A 20,187-nucleotide genomic window follows, 5' to 3' on the forward strand; every position below is an offset into this window, starting at 1 on the left:
CAATTGTTTGAATTTAAAACATTTAATGTAATACTGATGATGACATTTAAGGATTTACCAAGTGATGTTTCATCGTCTGGAGTGGCTGCAAGTTGATCATAATATTTCTTCACCATCTCAAGCTCTGTTGAAACATCTGAAAAACAAAATATTTTTTTAATTGTTTCTCACCACAGTAACAGGTCACTCAGTAATTTAGAAGTTAATTAAAAAATAGATAGACAAAAAGGTAAACAGACTGTGCTATCAGGTGCAAGACTGTAAAGATAAAGTGAAAAGGAAGGAAGCATTATCAAATGTAATTACAGCAAACTATCCTGTTTACCTGGGAGTAAGCTCCCATCAGTTTTAAATGAACTTTCAATGGATTCCTTCATAATTTTCTCCAGAATCTCCAGGATGTTTACCTATTTTAGAAATTGTAATTACTTATCACAGATCAAAATGTGTTAAAGTCAAATACAATGACATTTAGAAGTTTCTCAAACTGCATTAAAAATATAAATTGAACATACATTTTTGTATAAGTCTATTCCAGCTAAACATAGAAAAAGCCTTTGCGTGAATTATAACAAAATATGGTAATCATATTTCTTCATAAAACGTGACAAACCATCAAACTGTGCAACTTCTCCAACATGGTATTTTTTGCCTGCTCAAACATGTCCTTCTTTGAGTGCACGTGGTTCTTAATAGTCTCCCTCATCCAGTACAGCATGCCTTCTCCTTCAAATTCTGCAGCCTCTACAATAAGACAGAAAACTCCAATCAGATTTCTCATGCCATATAGTGTTAAATATAACTATGTGTTTGTGGTAAGTAGTGATGCTCTGATCTTATTTCTTACTCTTGTAGCCTTCTTCCATAATGTCTTCAATTGTCTCTGTCAGACTGCTGTAGACTCTTTTCTTCTGTTTCCGCATCATTCTGTTCAGTTTTGCCTTAATTTTTTCTTCCTTAGAGAAAAAACATGAAATATGGATGAACATCATTTTAAAATCACATCAAGTCATAATACATTTTTTTCCTTTTACTGTCCATTAGTTTAGACAGGAAAGTTTCATCTCTTACCTCTGTCCTGAGAAATCTGAGCTGCAGTTCAGCACTTTTGTACTTTTCAATCAGAGAATCAGTGTTAAGAGAAAATTCATTGATGACTCCGTTGAATGCTCCACGTTCTGAGTCATTTCTAAAACATATAAACGTGGTTATTAATGGCAGAGTTGGCAAGTTTATATGTTATAAATTATCTTGAATAATATTATGTGACTGTTTAGAACGTGTCTTTTCTTACGGGAAGATCTCTCTGAATTTTTCATCAATGCTGTCGGTCAGACATGAAGCCAGCTTCATGTTAAGGTTTATTAGGGTCCCTTTTTTTGGTTTGTGCACGCCACCATTCTCAACAACACACTTCAGTACCCTGCAAAAACCACTGTTCTTTCCCTAAAACACGAAACAGAATTATTTAAACACATATTCATGTAAAATCTGTTGTTTTGTTACAACTAGATTTAAAATACATACACGATACAAGAAGTTCTTGAGTTTTTCTCCATATGAACCTTTGGATTTTTCAACGCCATCATTAAGACATTTTTCAAAAGCCGTAAAGGTCTCTTCCATTTCTTTTCGGACATTTTCAAGCTGGAGGTTCATGATTCTCTCAAGTTCTGCAAACACCTCGCCTTTTTTACTATCCTGAAAAATATTTGAAGTAATAAAGCCATAAAAACTACTTGTCGTTTCTTATAGGTTTTTGAATTCAGTTGGTTTTAAAAGTCACTCTTCTGTAATAAGAACCTGAGAAACTAAATATAACAGCAAAAATGCATGAGACAATTAATAACCCATAAATTAATTAAAAATAAATAAATAAATAAATAAATAAATAAGAAACACAAAGATAATTGATAAATCCCAACACGTAAGAGAATGTTGTTGTATATCTTTGACTTGACCTTACCACTCCTCTGGAGTTGGCTCCTTGAATCAAAGACAGAATCCCATAAGCTCCACTCACATAGTTTACTATCTCAGAGTGACAGTCATTGAGAACTTGCAAAAATCCCTGAAGTTTGGTTATTTCTGTTAAGAAGAAATTTCAGTGCCACAGTTTGACATTACACACTTTAATTCAAATTAAATAATTCTTCTTTCAGTCACAGCAAACTAAAACAACATGTGCATCAAGACTTCACCTACCAGTCTCTTCTGGACTTAGATGCTTCCCTTTTAGGAACTCTCTGGAGCTCACTGTGAACACTTTGAAACTGTCATCAGTGAAGTGTTTCTGGGGGGAAAATGATTTAATTTTAAAGCATCCTTACAACTGTGGAGAGTCTGTATTATTTTCTGTAAGCCTATAAAACTCACATTAATCTTGGTTCGCTTGTTGAATGCCTTCTTTACTTCACCCTTGGCTTGCATGTTTCTTTTAACTATTCGATCATGGATATCAGCTGATGAACTACAAGAAATGTGCATATATGTACTGTTACCATCATCACTATTATCATCACCATCATTAATTTGGGGCAGGCTGGGTGGTTTTGATTTACTCTTGGGCTACATCCACATGTCCACAGGTATTTTTGAAAACTGGGAATTTCTGTTTTCGTTAAAAAAAAACCCCCAAAAAACATTCACATGTGCACTTAAAGGAAAATATCTCTGTTCACATGTAAATGCAAACACAAAGTCAAACGCTGTCAAGAACATGCCAAATCCTAACCTTCTAGAAATGTTGGCCAATCAGAACTGTAGAAGCCTGGGAGGGAACGAGTAATGACAGTATTTTAGATTTTGCCTCACTGGCTCTCTTGGCCAGAGTTTATTCAAATAAGAAAGAAACTGACAAATACTACATTAGTCTGAGTGATTCAAAATCATAAGTCACAGCGCTGTGAAATATGGCTGGTGTAGATTCACAACTTAGGAATAGACAAGATGCATACAGCATACAAATATTTAGTTTTATAAAATTAAATTTAAATGACGTGCCAGGAGTTCGCTGTTCTCGAGTTATCGAGCTGGTGGGTAACAGATGTCTCCGAAAAAGTCGGCGCACTTTTGCAAATATGTGATGTTTTGATAAACCAAGCACATACTTGAAGTTTACACAGCTACATTCTCACCTGAAAATCTCTTGAAAGTTTATTTTGTGACCCAGAAAGAGTAATATGAGTAATATTAAAACTAAGTAGCTGCCGCCATTGTTGGAAACTGGAATAGGCTGGGCCGCGCTATGAATTCTGGGATATGGTGGGCCACGAAGGATACACCCGACCCATCCTTCAAATCTGGGGAAATGAAGGACTTCCGATTTCCTATAATCTCATACATTATGTGCAACATACATAAAAGCTGCCATGATGTCAGTTACATCACTTTCTCCTCCTGCTCTCCTGTTATTGCTCACCCTCTTCTCTCTTGCTGTCCCTCTAGAACTAAAAAATTCCACTGCCTGTCCCATTCTCCGCTGTTCCACTCTGGCCAGGGAATTCTCTGTTCATTACTAATTCCACCATCTTCAGTAAACGTCATAAAATTGTATCTCATCTGAGACTGCTTTTGACCCAAATGTTCTGTATTAATTTTTAAAAAAGACTCCACCCTGTGCTTCATTCTTTGTCTAGCCTGGGTTTATCTTACATGGAAACACCGTGTAGTTGATCAGCATTCAAAATTTACTTACAGATCATCTGAATCATCAACAAGATCAGACTTGGTGCAGATAAAATGAATTTGCTGACATTCGCCACCATTTCCAATCAGACTACTGACACTTTCCAGGATCTCCCAGGCCTCTTTCTCTGATGCTGCTCGATTAATTTCAGTCACAATCCACACAGTAGAACAATCTCCAACTATCTGAAAGGAGAATAACATGTCTCAGTGCTTCATTGAAAGATGACTGTTTACAGACAACACAGTATAAGCAAAGAGCAGTAAATGTGAATTACCCCTTTCCACATCTGATCTCTGCTCTTGTTACAGTCACCATTTCCAGGAAGGTCCACAAGTGTGACATGCTGGAGAAAAGGATTGTTTGGCACCCTGACAGTCACACACTTCACTAGTGGCCAAAACCACTTTTTTCCTTCATTACCTTCTCCTTGTTTTGAATCACTTCTTGTGTACTTGACAAATTGTGCAGAGAGTTCATTAACCTGCAATAAACAGCAAAAGCAGTGCAGTTTAATTTCAATCCTCAGTGCAAGTGACGATCGCTTTCTCAGAGATTTTGAGAAAGCGATTCATGCCTTCATCTCATCGCGTCTCGACTTCTGTAATAGCCTCTATTCTGGTATTGCCGCTACATTAATTGTCCGACTGCAGCTAGTCCAGAACGCTGCAGTACGGCTCCTAACTGGGACACGCAAGCAGGATCACATATCTCCCATACTTGCATCATTACATTGCCTACCAGTCAGCTTTCTAATTGATTTTAAAAATTTTAACACTTGTTTTTCAGACGTTACATGACCAAGCCCCTATATATCTTGCTGATCTCCTAACCCGGTATTCTCCCCCAAGATTTATTTATTTATTTAAATTTTTTATTTTATTTAGAACGAGGGGCAATACATATCAATGAACATTTTAACAAATATAAATATGCCAGGTTATAGCCTTGGGCTAATTTCCATCTGCACACCCTCTGGCAGGTTGGTGTTAAACACAAGTTAGTAAAAACATACAGAGACACTATTTACAGGTCATGTGACAAGGACAAAAACAGTGATCACATTATACCAGAACAAACAATGACAAGAAGAGTGGACACAGAGGACAGTATAGATAACAATAACAGAAACACATCAATTATATTGCACAAACCCCAGTATTGCACATGCCCTGACTGTCCTGATATTGCACTCACCCATTACACTCATAGTTGTTTCCCTTTTCTTTAATACACTAACTCTTTTTTCACGTCCAATATAAAGCATGATTAGTAAACATGATCACATGTTTGAGTGTACCTCAGTCGCCCTTTTAAGTGACTCTTAAAGATGGGTAGACTTGTAGGGTCTTGAGGTCTGCCGACCAAATGCTTTTGGTTGTCCCAAGGTCGAGGTTAAAACACAGAGGAGACCGGGCATTTGCCGTCACTGCTCCTAAATTATGGAACTCATTGCCTTTTCATATCAGGACCTCTCCAACAATGTAGACTTTCAAAACCCGTTTAAAGACCCACTTTTAATCTCTGGCTTTTAAATCAAGATGAGACTGTTTCTATTGTTCTTTCCATGATTCCATTTTTGTTTAATCTATACTTAAACGAAAATACAATATATTTTATTTGGTATGTCTTCCGCTTTGACTGTGTTGATGTACAGTACTTTGGTCAACAACTGTTGTTTTTAAAAGCGCATTATAAATGAATAAACTTGAAACTTGAAGTGCTTTACAAAAACCATTAAAAAGTCAGTGACATAAAAAAAAATACTAAAAGAAATTGTATCACTAAAAGCTGAATAATTAGTTTTCAATTTTAGATTGTGATCATCTAAAGATCATTGTTGGATCTCAGTAGGATCTGTTTTGTTGGGATCACTGGATCTGTTTTCAGTGTTTTGTGTTTTTTGGACTTTTGAATCTACGCTGCATGCTATTTTCAGAAGCGAGATATGTTTCCAATTCTTAGTCTTTTGTTAATTTGGTCAGTTCCCTTTTGTGTCCCGGGTTGTCCTAGTTTCACCTGTGTGCATTTTTCCCAGCATCCCCAGTGTGTAGTCTATAATGGCTGTCTGTTATAGTAGTAATATGAGAGTTTTTGTCTTACTGATTCACATGTCAAAATCTTCCGCCTGGATTGGAGAAATTCTGGAATTTCTTTGAAATATTTGTTCTCCATGAGGTTTTCAAAGGACTTTTTCCATTCTTGTCCATACAGTGCTGACAGCTTTTCAACAGCATCATGATAATCATCGTCTTCCTTTTCCTGATTTTTATTATTGTCAAGAAGCTGACGAAATGACCACAACTCATCTCTCCACTCCTACAAAAATAGATGACAAGCCATTTATTGAGCCATGTACTCAGGCGTAAGCCCCCAGAACTGCAGTGTAACACACATACTAAACAAACTTTGGGAATTTGTTTTACCTCTTTTGTGATGAACTCAATTTCTGCTTCATACTTTGAGCTGTGTGTTTTAGCTTCCAGTTTTATCATGACTGAGGTGCAGGCATTGATGCTTCCTGAGGGTAAAAGATTCTTCTCTTTGATGATGGCATTTATCAAAGAGCTCTTTCCAGCCCCAGTTTTACCAAAGACGCCAACCAGCTCCCTCTTGTCTGTCTCCAAATCACTGATCTTTTTCCTGTTGAACAAGATTTTAAATATGGTTAATGGATTCAGTCATGAAACATTTTTAAGCATGCTTCAAAAGATTTCAAATGTATAATCATGGTAGTGATTATTCAATGAATCATTACTAGATATTTCAGTTTTATACACTGGTTCCACAAATCGTTTATTATATGTTGTTTTATTTTACTACAGAATTATTTCAGCATCTGTAATTGTACTGCTGTATGTCAGCAGTCTGTGTCATACAATCTGACACAAGAGACAAATTGGTGAATATTAAACCTAAAGGGTTCATGAACAGGTGGCACGGTGGCATGATGTTTAGCACTGTTGTCTCACACCAACATCTGGCTGGGGGGCTTTTTATTTTGAGTTTATCGCCATGTTTGCCTCGGTTCTCTCCCGGTACTCTGTCTTTCTCCAACAGTCCAAAGACGTGCAATTAGTATTGATTCTAAATCCTCATCAATGTAGTTACTCATTCCTGTGACTGTTTCTTGGTGTAACCAGTGTGACATCCATAAAGTTTGTTTGGACTGAATTATTTTAATTGTTGTGATTATCTGAATATACTGCTTATTTTTGCGTGTGTCAAGACTCTTGAAAGATGGACCATCTTCTCTGTGTGACTAAATTACACATAACTAGCAGCTTCTGAGGATGTTTTACAGCCATTTGCATCTGCATTTTTGCTTTCTTTAAAAACAATCTCTCTGTGATCTGTTTGTGAAACTGTCACACGATCAGGAGTGGAACCAGGCCCATACATTACAAAATATAAAAAAAAACTTAATACTCACTTCAAGAAATCACTGAGTTTGTCTTGCTCATTTAGTCTTTCATGTACAAATGTCATGATGCTTTTCACATCAGACAGTATGATTGATTCTGTAGACAAAAAAAGTAAAAAAAAAAAAAAAAAACTATTTAGAAGGAATTATAGATTAGAATCAACAGAAAATGTAAAATCTCATGTTTAAAAAAAAAACAAACCTGTGTGAATTAGAGTATATCAGGATCATAATGTGACCACTTACCAATCAAACTTACTATACCATGCATCATGTTACTGTTAAATTTTGACAACAGCCCAAAGAAAAAGTAATTTCTAACATCAAAGATGAAACTGGCATGTTGGACAAATTGTGCTGAACAGAAATTTAACCCTATAGTGTCTTAAACTGTGACACTGTTTAAAAAGAGACGTAAATACCTGCAAATCCTGGCACAGACTGACGCTGACGCTTAGCTGGTGACTGCAACCTGCTGGCATCACTTTGAAGGTCTGATTTTCTCTTTCCTGATTGGATAAAAACAACAAAACAATAAGAACAAAGCATTGAAAGTTACTCTTAGTAAAGTTATGTAGATTGCAAAAAAATACTGGTGCCTTTAAAACACCGACTAATATGAGATGCAATAAATACGATGCATGTGTCTCACCTGTATCACTTGTGGATGGCAAGACCTGAGGATGAATATGAGTTATACAGGAAATTATCACTATTTGTATTGGCATTGCTCTTTAACAGCATTTAAAGGACACTAACGTACAAGTTTTACAATCAACAAACTTAAATGCAGTTATGTTTTCAACCAGCAGGCTGATGAAGAATACATTATAAATTACCTTCTTCTTAGTAAACATCTATGAGACAATTCTTTTACATAATTAAGTCCCAGTCATAAAGACCTACAGAGACAGTTGGCGAATTCCCTAGCTAGGGCAAAATGTATATTTCCCAACCCCCTATGAATGAACTTTTTAGATTCGGTCATTTATTGGTTTCTGTAGAGAGTCGTCAGTTTCTATAGACCAGAGAATGGAGCTTTACTTTGTCTCAGGCAGTTGGCTCATGTGTCTGAAATTCAGTATAATCCTTACCTGAACCACATCAGCTGCTTCTTCATGCTCCTGTTCATACTGCAGATAAAAAGTGCAAAGCAGTGTTTAATATTAAGCTCTTAAACATGTATTAAAAATTGTATTTGTCATATGGACATTAAATCTGAAGGGGGAAAAAAACGGTTTTAAACTGACTTGAAAAGAAATGACTGTTTCCTGATTTGAGGTTTGTTCTTCCTACAACAGTAAAAACAGTTTAAATCTATATTAGTTAAGAATTAACAAAATTACTCTACAAATAATTACTGCCAGTGAGACACAGGAGGCCAGGATCACAGAATTGGAGATTCTGCTTCGCACCCTCAAAAATCCCTTAGCTAGCCAAGCCCCTTTAGCCCGTGGAGCCAAAGGTAGCGTAGGCCCAGTTAGCTCCCTCTGGCAGATTGTCCCGAGCAGCCGGGGAAACAGGATGACTGGGTGACGATGAGGACGAAGCACAGTCTTAAACAGAAGCTCCTGGTACACCACCAATCTGTTCATGTGTCTAACTGTTTTTACCCACTTTTCGAAACACCTGCCAGGCATCAAACTCTGGTAATTGGTGATTCTGTTCTGAAACATGTAAGGCTAGAGAAACCAGCAAAGACGACCAGAACAGATGACACTGAGGGAAATGTAAAACTGAAAGGTAAACATAAATTCGGCAAAACTGTAATTTACGTCGGCAGTAATGACATCTGGTTATGTCAATCGGAGGTACTAAAATTAATATTGAATCAGTATTTTACCGTATAGGCAACAAAATCAAGCTTTCCTTTGTCTCAGGCAGTTGGCTAATATATCTGAAATTCAGTAAAATCCTTACCTGAACCAAACCAGCTACTTCTTCATGCTCCTGTTTACCCTGCAGATAAAAAGTGCAAAGCCGAATACAATACTGAGCACTTAAACATGTATTAAAAACTGCATTTCTTGTATAGATACTGAACCTCAATGCAACAAAATAGTTTGTAACTTAATTGAAAAGAAATGACTGTTTCTTGATTTGTGTTTTGTTCTTTCTAGCACAATCAAAACATTGCAAATCCATCTTAGTAAAGACTTAACAAAAATTGCGCTAGATATTATTACGAGTGTTGGGCAAATTACTTTGAAAAATTAATTTGTTATAGTTAGTAGTTACTTCTTCAAAAAAACTAATTGAGTTAGTAACTGAGCTACAATATTTTAAAAATAAATTATTACTAGGAAAAGTCACTATTTGTCGTGGTGCTGGCTCGTTGACCCAGCGTTTTCTGTTTTTATGATTATTTTCCTCTGTTCTAGTTATTCCGATTTTGGTATTCTGTGTCCTCCCCCTTGTGTCCGGTTTGTGTTCTAGATTTCCTGTTTTATTCTGAAGGTCTCTGTCTGTTGTCATTGTGTTCAGCTTGTGTCCTCCAGTCATCATGTGTATTCGGATCAGCTGTTCTTCCCTCCTGTGTGTGATTACCCGATTACCTTGTGTGTGTATATATAGTGGGTGTCGGTCTGTGTTCGTTGTTGGCTCATGTGCGTTCTATGGTGTTTTGTTCCTGTCTCTGCGTCTCTCTGCCCCGCACCCCTTTTGTATGCTCTCAGGTTTGTCATTTAGTTCTCCCAGTTTAGGTTTCTTCAGTTGTTTTGTCATGCCTCACTGCCTGTTTTTCCCCCACTCCACCACTTGTAAATAAACGTCACTCGAATCATCAGTCACTGCCGCATTTTGGGTCCTCCTTTTCCTCCAACACCACACAGCTCACCCCGCCAGCCGTGACACTATTACGTTACAAGGTTACAAAACTGAGTTTACAACTACACATTTGATTTACAAGTACAAAATATTTATGACCACAATTTAAGCCCATAGAAAGGGTGGAGTTTTTTGTTTTTGCTCCTTAGAAAATGCAGCTTTTACAGTTTCCTTCTGCAGAAAAATAGCAATAGTATTCAGGAGAAAATCTATCTAATTTATAGTATCCACTTTAAATTAGCTGAAGACAGCTTCATACATCTGTGTGTTGAAAAACTGTAACACATCCACACCACATTTGTTAGTAACAGTAACAGCGTTGTAACAATAGAAATAGCAAATATTTTTTTTTTTTTTTTTTTTTTTTTTAAACTTAATTACCTTTAACAGCTTGAGTCTCTTCCTGAATTTCACTCTTGGTCCAGCTTTTGTGATCAAATTCTCAATTTCTCGATCATCAAGCTCATACAGACTTTCAGCATCGATTTGTTCATCTGTAAGAAAAAATAAAGTTGCAGAGATAAAGTTTATCCTCAACTTGCTTCAGAAATTCTTCTTAATGAGTGAAAAAGCAATCAGCCCAAATCTATGAGCTGTTTTACAGTTAACAGATCACAACAGAATCAGTATCTGTACCAATCACAGATTCACGTTAATACTTTACCTTTAAATTTTTCTACCCACTCACTTAGCCCCCATTCAACCAGTTTGGTTCTTACGAAATCATCCATGACCAAGAAATGAAACTGAAATATAAAATGCAATATTTAACCAGACAATACTGCTTTACAAATTAGACATTTGTGATCGACTTCTCCTTTAATCCATATATAATCAGGGACACTGATATTAAATTCAGATTAAAAGTTCAAACTGCTCACCTTTTGTCGAAAGTAATGCAGGAAAAGGCTGCTGAGGGAGATGTGAGGGAAGCAGTGAGACAACAATAGGAAACAAGCGGGAAGAAAGAAATCGAGCAAAGAGCAAAGTCCACAAACAGATACGGTTAAAAACAAACTGGAACTGTGTGGCTCAGACTGCACAGGTGCAACTGCATCTATACATAAAATAGAAAGATTAATCCAACATGAGTAACGCAGGAGCAGGAAAAAGCAGAACGGAGAACTGAGAAAAGCAGGAAGAGGAGGTGTTTGTGCAGAAGGGTGTGGCTGGCAGACAGGTAACAACCTGCCTCGGAGCAAATGTTTTGTTTTTCTTTTTTGTTTTACTTTTTAACAGAGGAGTGAAACGATGTTGGGTGATGAACACTTTAAAAAATAATTATTAATACCATCTTTAATCCTCAAAAGTATTAATAAAAATAGAAATTGCCACTCTGTTATGTCACAGTCATCGGGCCAGCCACAACCATCCCACAATAGATAAATGTAACTGTTAATGCTGGGCTTATGCTGGGCAGACACTGTGCGATTTTTTCAGTCGCGTTATTCAGCTTCTGCTCAAACTGTACGATTGACTCGCAGGGGTTAGAAGTTCGTAGGTCACGATGCAGGGTCTCACACTATACGGCCCGATGCTCTGATGCGACCTGAGTGCTCAAACTGTGCGTCCATAAAATGAAGGTTATAACAGAAATTCTGTCGCTCGCTCTCCCTCTCTGTCTTTCACTCACACAGACATGCACACCACCACCATCAACTTTGCTAAATTGCTAATGAAAAACATTTATCAAGCAGCTGTGATTGAGCAGCACTATACATCCAACTATTTTCACGGTTGTTGTGGTCGTGATAATTTTGTGAGGCCACATCGAAAAGGCTCGGATGAGCTTGCCATAGTTCTACAAGTTGTGCCTCCATCGCTTGTGTCCAGATCACACGCTGCACTGCCGTGCTACGCCGTCTTTTTCGCTGACATTTGTGTTTGCGGGTCCGCAGTGTGAGAAGCTGCGGTGACACCCTCACGACCAAGCGATTGATGATCGGGAGCTGGTCGTGAGGTATTAATCGCTTCTCGTTACCCCACGTATACTACACGATGCACGACGCACGATGAAGGCCAAAATCGGGCCGATCGCCAAAACGGTTGCACGACTCAAAAATCGGCTCAAAATGGGCCAGAAATCGCACACTGTATGCCCAGCATTAGTTTGACTTGCTGAATTATGGTGTATAGGTAGTAGATTCACTGACAGTTAGAAGGAAAAAGAATTTATAAATCTTGGCTGAAAGTTGTTGCTTAATCAGTGTTTGTGTTTTTAGAATGGCGTATTTAACATGCTCAAATGTTGTATCACTACATAAAAGGATTGCGGTTCACACAAACATTCCTTCTTATCCTCCCTACGCTATTCGTTTTAATGTTAATGTATTCACATTGTAAAACAAAACAAAAAAAGGGACAGCATATGAAAAGGCAAGGCAAGGCAAGTTTATTTGTAAAACATACATTTGTAGGGCCACATAAAGTATCTGCAGTTTGTGATGTGATAGAACTGAAACAAATGATTTTCCTTCCATATTCAAAGTGCCAAAGACAATGAGATCCCTCGGTTCATCTCTGTCTAAAAGTGGAAAAGAAGGACTTAGCATCCAGCCTTTTTATGGGAATCGTGATGCAGAGTGATAAAACTGAGTTTACTTAGATGTTATTTTGCTAATGGTTAATCATGTTTAAATGTAATCAATATGATGAAATAGAAAGTGTAGTTTGAGTAATAAAATTATTTGATGCCTGACTTCTTCACCTGGATTGCGGGAGTGCTTTTGACTACGCTGCTCATCCTTTAAAAGCAGGGTCAAACCATCCGCAGCTCTTATTACGCTGCCTTGATGATGTCAAACAGTGGTTGTCATTAAATTTTTTAAAGCTAAATGAAAATAAAACTGAGGTTGTCATTTTTGGCAACTTTAATCATATCGACAGCACTCTGGGCACCCTTTCCTCGTATTCTAAAACACATGTAAAAAACCTCGGTGTTGTTAGGATATTGCTTCAGGGAGCAGACATGAAACCGTCTTAGGTTTTAGCCATCACTTTTTTATTGTCTCCACACCACCCTCCGGTGGCTTCCACATGAACTGCACCTTAAACAACAACTGTTTACTCATATCATGACATCCCCCTTTTTTTTTCTTTTTTTTTCTACAACAACAGGGGCAAACAACAAAGCAACCCACACCACCACTCAAGGCCCACGACCTGTGGAAAAAAGAAAGGGAGAAAATAAAAATGCCTCTTGGCATACTCACATTTCTCTCCAGTGAACATATTTTTTCTTCCCATTTTTTTTTTAAATGTATTTATTTTTTTTATATCAAAGCATGTGCTCAAAACATAATGTTCATTTTATTCCTCAATAAGCCTTCTGGGCTTGGAAACAATACGTCCACTCGCAGTTTTGGGTGGGGAACTTGGAAACTCTGTGGGAGTGACATTTGTACTTTGCATGTCCATCTCACTTTGTCCCTGTGTTTCATCACACTCATTTTGCTGTGTTACATTTTGATTGTCCCTTGACTGCCTTAGAAACTTTCTGTTCCTTCTATATGTCTGTCCATCAGGCATCTGAACAACATAAGATCTTGGATGTTCAGATAAACCTGTCACCTGAGCTGGATTCCATACGCCCTGTTGCCACATTCTGACAGTGTCACCAACCTGCAGTTGCTTAAGTGCTTTGGTTCCTTGGTTAAAGTATTCTCTCTGTTTCTGTTGTCTTGTTTCTAACAACTGCTGCACTGTCTTAGTGACCATGTGAGGTTTCAATCCTTGCGATGTCGGTGGAAGTATTGTTCTTATGCGTCGACCCATTAGCAGCTGGGCTGGTGACGCTCCAATGTCCTCCAACGGTGTACTCCTCAGATTTATTAATGATAGATACGGGTCATTCCCCTCAGCTTTTGCCTTTTTTAACAAGAGTTTCACTGTTTGTACTCCTCTCTCTGCCATTCCGTTTGACTGTGCATGGTGGGGGCTCGTAGTGTTGTGACAAAACTCCCACTCTTTTGCAAAGTCTTGGAATTCACGGGAGCTGAACTGTGGTCCGTTGTCTGAAATCACCGTTTCAGGAATCCCGTGTCTGGCAAATTGTGACTTAAGATGAGTGATAACTGTTGCACTTCTTGTGTCTGACTTCAGCCACTCAACCTCAATGAACTTGGAATAGTAATCCACTAAGAGGAGATATTCCTGCTGGTCAAAAGTAAGTACACCTATCTTCTGCCAAGGTCTTTCAGGAACACTATGTGGATGTAGTGGTTCTTTGTTCTGTCGTTTCTGGTGAGTACTGCACACATCACAGCAGTTCACCATCTCTGTGATACTCTGTGACATTCCAGGCCAAAAGGGTACTTCTCTCGCTCTGCGTCGGCAGCTTTCAATACCCAAGTGACCCTCGTGAATGCGCTTTAGCATTTCTGCTCTCAGTGCTGCAGGAACAATAAGCTGCTCTCCTTTGAACAGAACTCCATCCACTACTGAAATTTGTTCCCTGTAATTCCAATACACTTGGATTTCTGTTGCAGCTTGGTTTCTTGTTTCTGGCCATCCATCCAGAACTGTCTCTGTAAGTTTAGTCAGTGTCATATCATTCCTTGTTTCCTTTCTGAATTCCTTTAGTTTTGCACTTGTCACAGGTAAGTTGGAAATTACCATGTGCACCTGGTCTTCTATCTCATTATCAGATGAGCTGGTCACTGGCAAATATGCTCTGGATAATGTGTCTGCGATGTACATTTCACTTCCTGGCTTGTGCTGTACTTGTACCTGATATTTTTGCAGTCTCATTAGGAGTCTCTGTATTCTTGCTGGAGCACTGCTCAACGGCTTTTTCATTATCACTTCTAGTGGTTTGTGATCTGACTCCACATTCACTTCTCTGCCATACACATACTGATGGAAACGCTCTGCACCAAACACAATTGCCAACATCTCCTTTTCTATTTGTGCATAACGCTGTTCAGTCTCTGTTAATGAGCGTGATGCATAAGCAACTGGCTTGCCATCTTGTAGTAAGACAGCACCGAGTCCACTTTTAGAAGCATCGACAGATAGTGTTACTGGAAGCTGTACATCGTAGTATCTGAGCACAGGAGCTTCAGTAAGAATTGTTTTCAATTTGTTGAATGCGTGCTGATGCTCACCTTCCCACTGCCATGCAACATCATCTCTGGTAAGGCCGCGTAATGGCTCTGTGTGTTGTGACATGTTTGGAATGAACTTTGCTAGGTATGTCACCATACCCAGAAATCGCTCCACATCTTTTTTGCACTCTGGTGTAGGCATTTTCTTTACTGCCTCTATCTTGCTCTGATCTGGTTTCAAACCATCTGCCGAGAAGATGTGGCCAAGGTATTTAATTTCCTCCAGGCCTACCTTGCATTTGTCCTTGTTCAGCTTAAAATTTTTTGCTCTTGCTCTCTCCAGCACTTGCCTCAGTCTGTCGTCATGCTGTACTTTAGTCTCTCCCCAGATCAAAAGGTCGTCTATGTATGTCTCGACGCCATCAATCCCCTCAAACAGCTGCCTCACCGTCCTGTGGAATACTTCTGGAGCTGAATTAATTCCAAAAGGCAGGCGAAGGAATCTGTAACGACCAAAAGGTGTGTTGAATGTACAGAGACGAGAGCTGGCTTCATCCAATTTAAGTTGCCAAAATCCTGAGCTTGCGTCCAGCACAGTGAAGTATTTGGCCTTTGCCAGTCGGCTCGTTATCTCTTCAACTGTTGGCAACTGGTAGTGCTCTCTCATGACTGCTGTATTGAGATCACGAGGATCTAGGCAGACTCTCAGTCGTCCAGTAGCCTTTTCCACAATGACGATTGGATTTACCCACTGGGTAGGCTCTTCAATTTTTGTAATCACCTCCATTTTTTCCATTCTGTCCAGTTCTACTTTGAGTTTTTCTTTGAAGATGTCCATTTCATCACTTTTATTCAGTGCCATCACTCTCTTGATGAGTCCCATTTCTTCACATGTTTGAATTCCCAGAATTGGCTTGGTTTCTGATTTTACGACAATGAACTCCAAAGCAAAACTTTTCTTTTTGTATTTCACTGCCCAAGTGCACTTTCCTTTAACTGCTATTTTGTCTCCGGTGTATGTTGACAACCTGACATTTGTGGGTCTAAGCATTTGCTTATTTCCTATTCTTCGTAGTAGACTGTAGGGAACCACATTGGCTTGTGCACCAGTATCAAGTTTGAATTTCACAGGTTTATGGCCAACTTTTATTTCTACAGTCCATTCATCTGTTTGTGTCCGTGTTTTTGCATTTACAGCCCCAATGAACAGACTTGCCTGCTGATCCGTGGCTTCATCGGCGACAGTGTGCACTTTTCTCGATCTACACATTCTGGCAAAGTGATTCATTTTCCCGCAGTTCTTGCACTGTTTGCCATAAGCAGGGCATTGGCGTGATGCATGCTTAGTTCCACATCGTTTGCAATTAAACGTGCTTGCTTGGTCTTTGTCGTTCGGTTTCATCTTACTTTGTCTTTTTTGCTTGTCTGCTTATGTCTCACTGCATCTACGTCTTTACTTTCATGTGCAGAGACTTGAGCATTGCGATCCTCCTCATGCATTTGCTTGATTTGAGCTTTTGTGGTCTCAGCTGCAATGCAAAGCTGAACTACTTTTTCGAGAGTAATATCATCTTCTCTTAACAGCCTTTCTCTCATTGCATCCGATGTAATTCCACACACTACGCGATCTCTGATGAGGGATTCTTGCAGTTGTCCAAATTCACATGACTTGGCCCTTAGCTTTAGCTCCGTGATGTACTGGCTAATTGGCATATCCCCTTGCACACACGTGAAAAACTTGTACCTTTCATAGGTTATGTTCTTCTTTGGGCTACAGTATTCCTCAAATTTCTCCATTATTTTCGTCAGCTTATGCTCATCACCATTTTCCGCAAACGTGAAGGTATTGTACACTTCAACCGCTTCCTCTCCAGCAACGTGAAGAAATAGTGAAGACTGTACCTCGGGTGGCTTGCTAGCACCTCTTGTAGCCGCTAGATACAGCTCGAACCGTTGCCAAAACCGTCTCCAATTTTCCGAGAGGTTCCCTGGCAGCAAATCAAGTCCAGCTGGCGGCTTAAGCCCTTCCATGTGTGCGACACTCTTCTATAGCCTTATCAGTTCACTTCTGACACCATGTTAGGATATTGCTTCAGGGAGCAGACATGACACCGTCTTAGGTTTTAGCCATCACTTTTTTATTGTCTCCACACCACCCTCCGGTGGCTTCCACATGAACTGCACCTTAAACAACAACTGTTTACTCATATCATGACAGGTGTTTACATTGATGGTTCTTTTAAATTGAATAAGCAGGTGAGTGCAGTAGTTCAGTCCTGTTTTTTTCAGTTAAGACAGCTAGCCAAGGTAAAGCCATACCTTCCGGCTAACGTCTTTGAGCGTGTTATTCACCTTTTTCTTACTTGCAGATTGGACTACTGCAATTCATTGTATTATGGTCTAGATCAGGCCACCATCCATCGTCTTCAGATGGTTCAAAATGCTGCTGCTCGCCTGCTAACTGGTACCAAACGGAGAGAGCATATAACCCCAGTTTTAGCTTCTTTACACTGGCTTCCTGTCTCCTACAGGGTCCAATTTAAACTTCTACTTTTTGTTTTTAAGTCACTTAATGCCCGAGCCCCTCCTTACCTGTCTCAATTCAATTCTTTATTTATTTGTCACATGTAGTTATAGCTGGTACAACATACAGTGAAATGTTTTTTCTGGCTAAAAAAGTACTCCCCCCGACTGTGCAAACATGCTAAAAAAGATTTTACATAAAACTAAGAAAAAAAGGGAAAGAAACAAAAGTTAAAAGTAAAAAAAAATAAATATATATATATATATATATATATATATATATATATATATATATATATATAAAACAATGTAAAAGTCCATATGTTTGTGCTTATAAGTATATATCCATGACGTGCAAGATATTGCACTGTAATGATTTGAATAAAAAAACTATAAAAATATACATATTTACATAGTACAGATGTATATAATAAGGTACGGATAAGGTTCAGAGAAAAAAGTAAAGTGCAAATTATGTACTGTGTGTGAGATTGTCCATCATGTTGTCCGGTTTGTGTTTTGGTTGAGGAGTCTCACTGTTTGTGGGTAAAAACTCCTCCTGAACCTTTCTGTTCTTGTTTTCAGGCTACAGAGGCGCTTCCCTGACCTCAGTGGCCTGAACAGTTTGTGGGTGGGATGGCTGGAGTCCCTAATGATCCTGATGGCCCTGGATCTGCACCTTTCAGCATAGATGTCCTGCAGTGCTGGTAGAGGTGTTCCCATAGTGCGTTCAGCTGTGCGCACAACCCTCTGCAGGGCTTTCTGTTGCTGTACTGTGCAGTTCCCGTACCACACCATGATGTTGTTGCACAGGATGCTCTCAATGACACCAGTGTAGAATCTCCTCTGTATATTCTTGGAGATCTTAAACCTCTTTAGACGCCTCAGGTGATAGAGGCGCTGTCTGCCTTTACTAATGAGGAAGTCCGTATGTGTACTCCAAGTGAGGTCCTCGTTGATGTGGACACCGAGGTATTTGAAGTTGGAGACTCTCTCCACAGGGGTTCCATTGATCTGAATTGGGGTGTGAGTTTTCTCACCTCTCTGTTTTCTGAAGTCAATCACCATCTCCTTTGTTTTGCTGATGTTCATGGAGAGGTGATTTGCCTCACACCACTTTGCTAGTCCATCCACCTCACTCTGGTAGGCCCTCTCGTCGTTCCCAGAGATGAGTCCCACCACCACTGTGTCGTCAGCAAACTTCACAATGGAGTTAGTGGGGTGTCTGGCCGTGCAGTCCGCGGTGTAGAGGGAGTAGAGAAGGGGGCTCAGTACACATCCCTGGGGGGCCCCTATGTTCAATGAGAGTGTATGGGAGTATACATCCCCTATTCTCACTGACTGTGGTCTCGCGGTCAGGAAGCTATGAATCCACCTGCACAAAGATGTACTGAATCCCAGATCTTGGAGCTTACCCGAGAGGGTGTGGGGCACTATGGTGTTGAATGCTGAGCTGTAATCTATAAACAGCATTCTCACATAGTTCCCACATCCCTCATCTAGATGGCTCAGTGTGGTATGCAGGACCTGTGCTACAGCATCTCCGGTAGATCTGTTTGTCCGGTATGCAAACTGCAGTGAGTCGAAGTCGGGAGGAAGGAGGGAACTGATGAAGGGTTTCATGAGCCTCTCAAAACACTTCATCACTACAGATGTTAGGGCTACTGGGCGATAATCATTTGTCTGAGCTCCTCTCTGCCTATGCTCCAGGAAAAACCACGAGGTCTAGCTCAAAACTAATGTTGTCCATCCCACGGACTAACCTCAAATCCTGTGGTGATAGATCCTTCTCTGTGGCAGGTCCCAGACTTTGGAATAGTCTCCCCTTAAATATTAGATCTGCACAAACACTTGAGCAATTTAAATCTTTACTAAAGACACATTTCTATGCCCTGGCTTTTAACACACTATGACCCAAGCATTTTGGTCTTATTTGAATTAGTTTAGTTATTGTTTTAATTCTTTTACTGTCCGTTTATTGTTTTTTATTGTTATTATTGTATTACATTGTTGCTTTTTAATACCATTTTTATATTGTTAAGCACTTTGTGCAGCATCGGCTGTTTGAAATGTGCTATATAAATAAATTTGACCTTGACCTTGTGTCTCTCTGTATGCGTGAGATTGTGGAAATCTGAGAGATGTGAGAATCTCTGAGTTTATTCAATTCAACTCAATTTTATTTATATAGTGCCAAATCACAACAAAAGTCGCCTCAAGGCGTTTCATAGGTACAGAGAAAAACCCAACAATCATATGACCCCCTATGAGCAAGCACTTTGGCGACAGTGGGAAGGAAAAACTCCCTTTTAACAGGAGGAAACCTCCAGCAGAACCAGGCTCAGGGAGGGGCGGCCATCAAATTGGAGTCTATTAGATAGATATGATACAAACCATTGCAGTGCAGTACCTGTAATACCTACAGCATGTTCTAATCGCTCTAATAGGATATTATGGTGGACAGTATCGAATGCTGCACTGAGGTCTAGCAGGAAAAGCACAGAGATGAGTCCACTGTCAGAGGCCATAAGAAGATCATTTGTAACCTTCACTAAAGCTGTTTCTGTGCTGTGATGAGCTCTGAAACCTGACTGAAACTCTTCAAATAAACCATTCCTCTGCAGATGATCTGTTAGCTGTTTGACAACTACTCTTTAAAGGATTTTCGATATGAAAGGAAC

The 20,187-nt window shown here is 39.3% G+C and overlaps 1 protein-coding gene across 3 annotated transcripts in view; it reads right to left on the reverse strand.

Annotated features, from left to right (window-relative positions):
• Positions 1-20,187, reverse strand: part of LOC146671610 (nuclear GTPase SLIP-GC-like) — a 158,835-nt gene that overhangs the window by 2,610 nt on the left and 136,038 nt on the right. The window contains exons 1-23 of one of the 3 annotated variants that reach the window (XM_085403884.1): positions 10,820-11,067; positions 10,603-10,684; positions 10,320-10,432; positions 9,033-9,071; positions 8,363-8,404; positions 8,207-8,245; positions 7,765-7,789; positions 7,535-7,621; positions 7,122-7,209; positions 6,115-6,331; positions 5,792-6,007; positions 3,966-4,172; positions 3,698-3,873; positions 2,377-2,470; positions 2,206-2,293; positions 1,967-2,088; positions 1,528-1,701; positions 1,295-1,446; positions 1,072-1,189; positions 848-956; positions 614-744; positions 326-407; positions 59-136 (exon numbers count right to left, since the gene is read on the reverse strand). In XM_085403884.1, the coding sequence (XP_085260010.1) occupies positions 59-136; positions 326-407; positions 614-744; positions 848-956; positions 1,072-1,189; positions 1,295-1,446; positions 1,528-1,701; positions 1,967-2,088; positions 2,206-2,293; positions 2,377-2,470; positions 3,698-3,873; positions 3,966-4,172; positions 5,792-6,007; positions 6,115-6,331; positions 7,122-7,209; positions 7,535-7,621; positions 7,765-7,789; positions 8,207-8,245; positions 8,363-8,404; positions 9,033-9,071; positions 10,320-10,432; positions 10,603-10,669 (2,464 nt within the window). In that variant the 5' untranslated portion in view covers positions 10,670-10,684; positions 10,820-11,067. Of the gene's footprint in view, positions 1-58; positions 137-325; positions 408-613; positions 745-847; positions 957-1,071; positions 1,190-1,294; positions 1,447-1,527; positions 1,702-1,966; positions 2,089-2,205; positions 2,294-2,376; positions 2,471-3,697; positions 3,874-3,965; positions 4,173-5,791; positions 6,008-6,114; positions 6,332-7,121; positions 7,210-7,534; positions 7,622-7,764; positions 7,790-8,206; positions 8,246-8,362; positions 8,405-9,032; positions 9,072-10,319; positions 10,433-10,602; positions 10,685-10,819; positions 11,068-20,187 lie in introns of those variants that run through there. The other 2 variants (XM_085403885.1, XM_085403886.1) reach the window with 2 other exon arrangements.

The sequence above is a fragment of the Rhamphochromis longiceps genome, linkage group LG4 (assembly GCF_057381845.1).
Source record: "Rhamphochromis longiceps isolate RC_006_pf linkage group LG4, R_longiceps_female_GT1.1, whole genome shotgun sequence".
In the NCBI taxonomy this organism is placed as follows: domain Eukaryota; kingdom Metazoa; phylum Chordata; class Actinopteri; order Cichliformes; family Cichlidae; genus Rhamphochromis; species Rhamphochromis longiceps.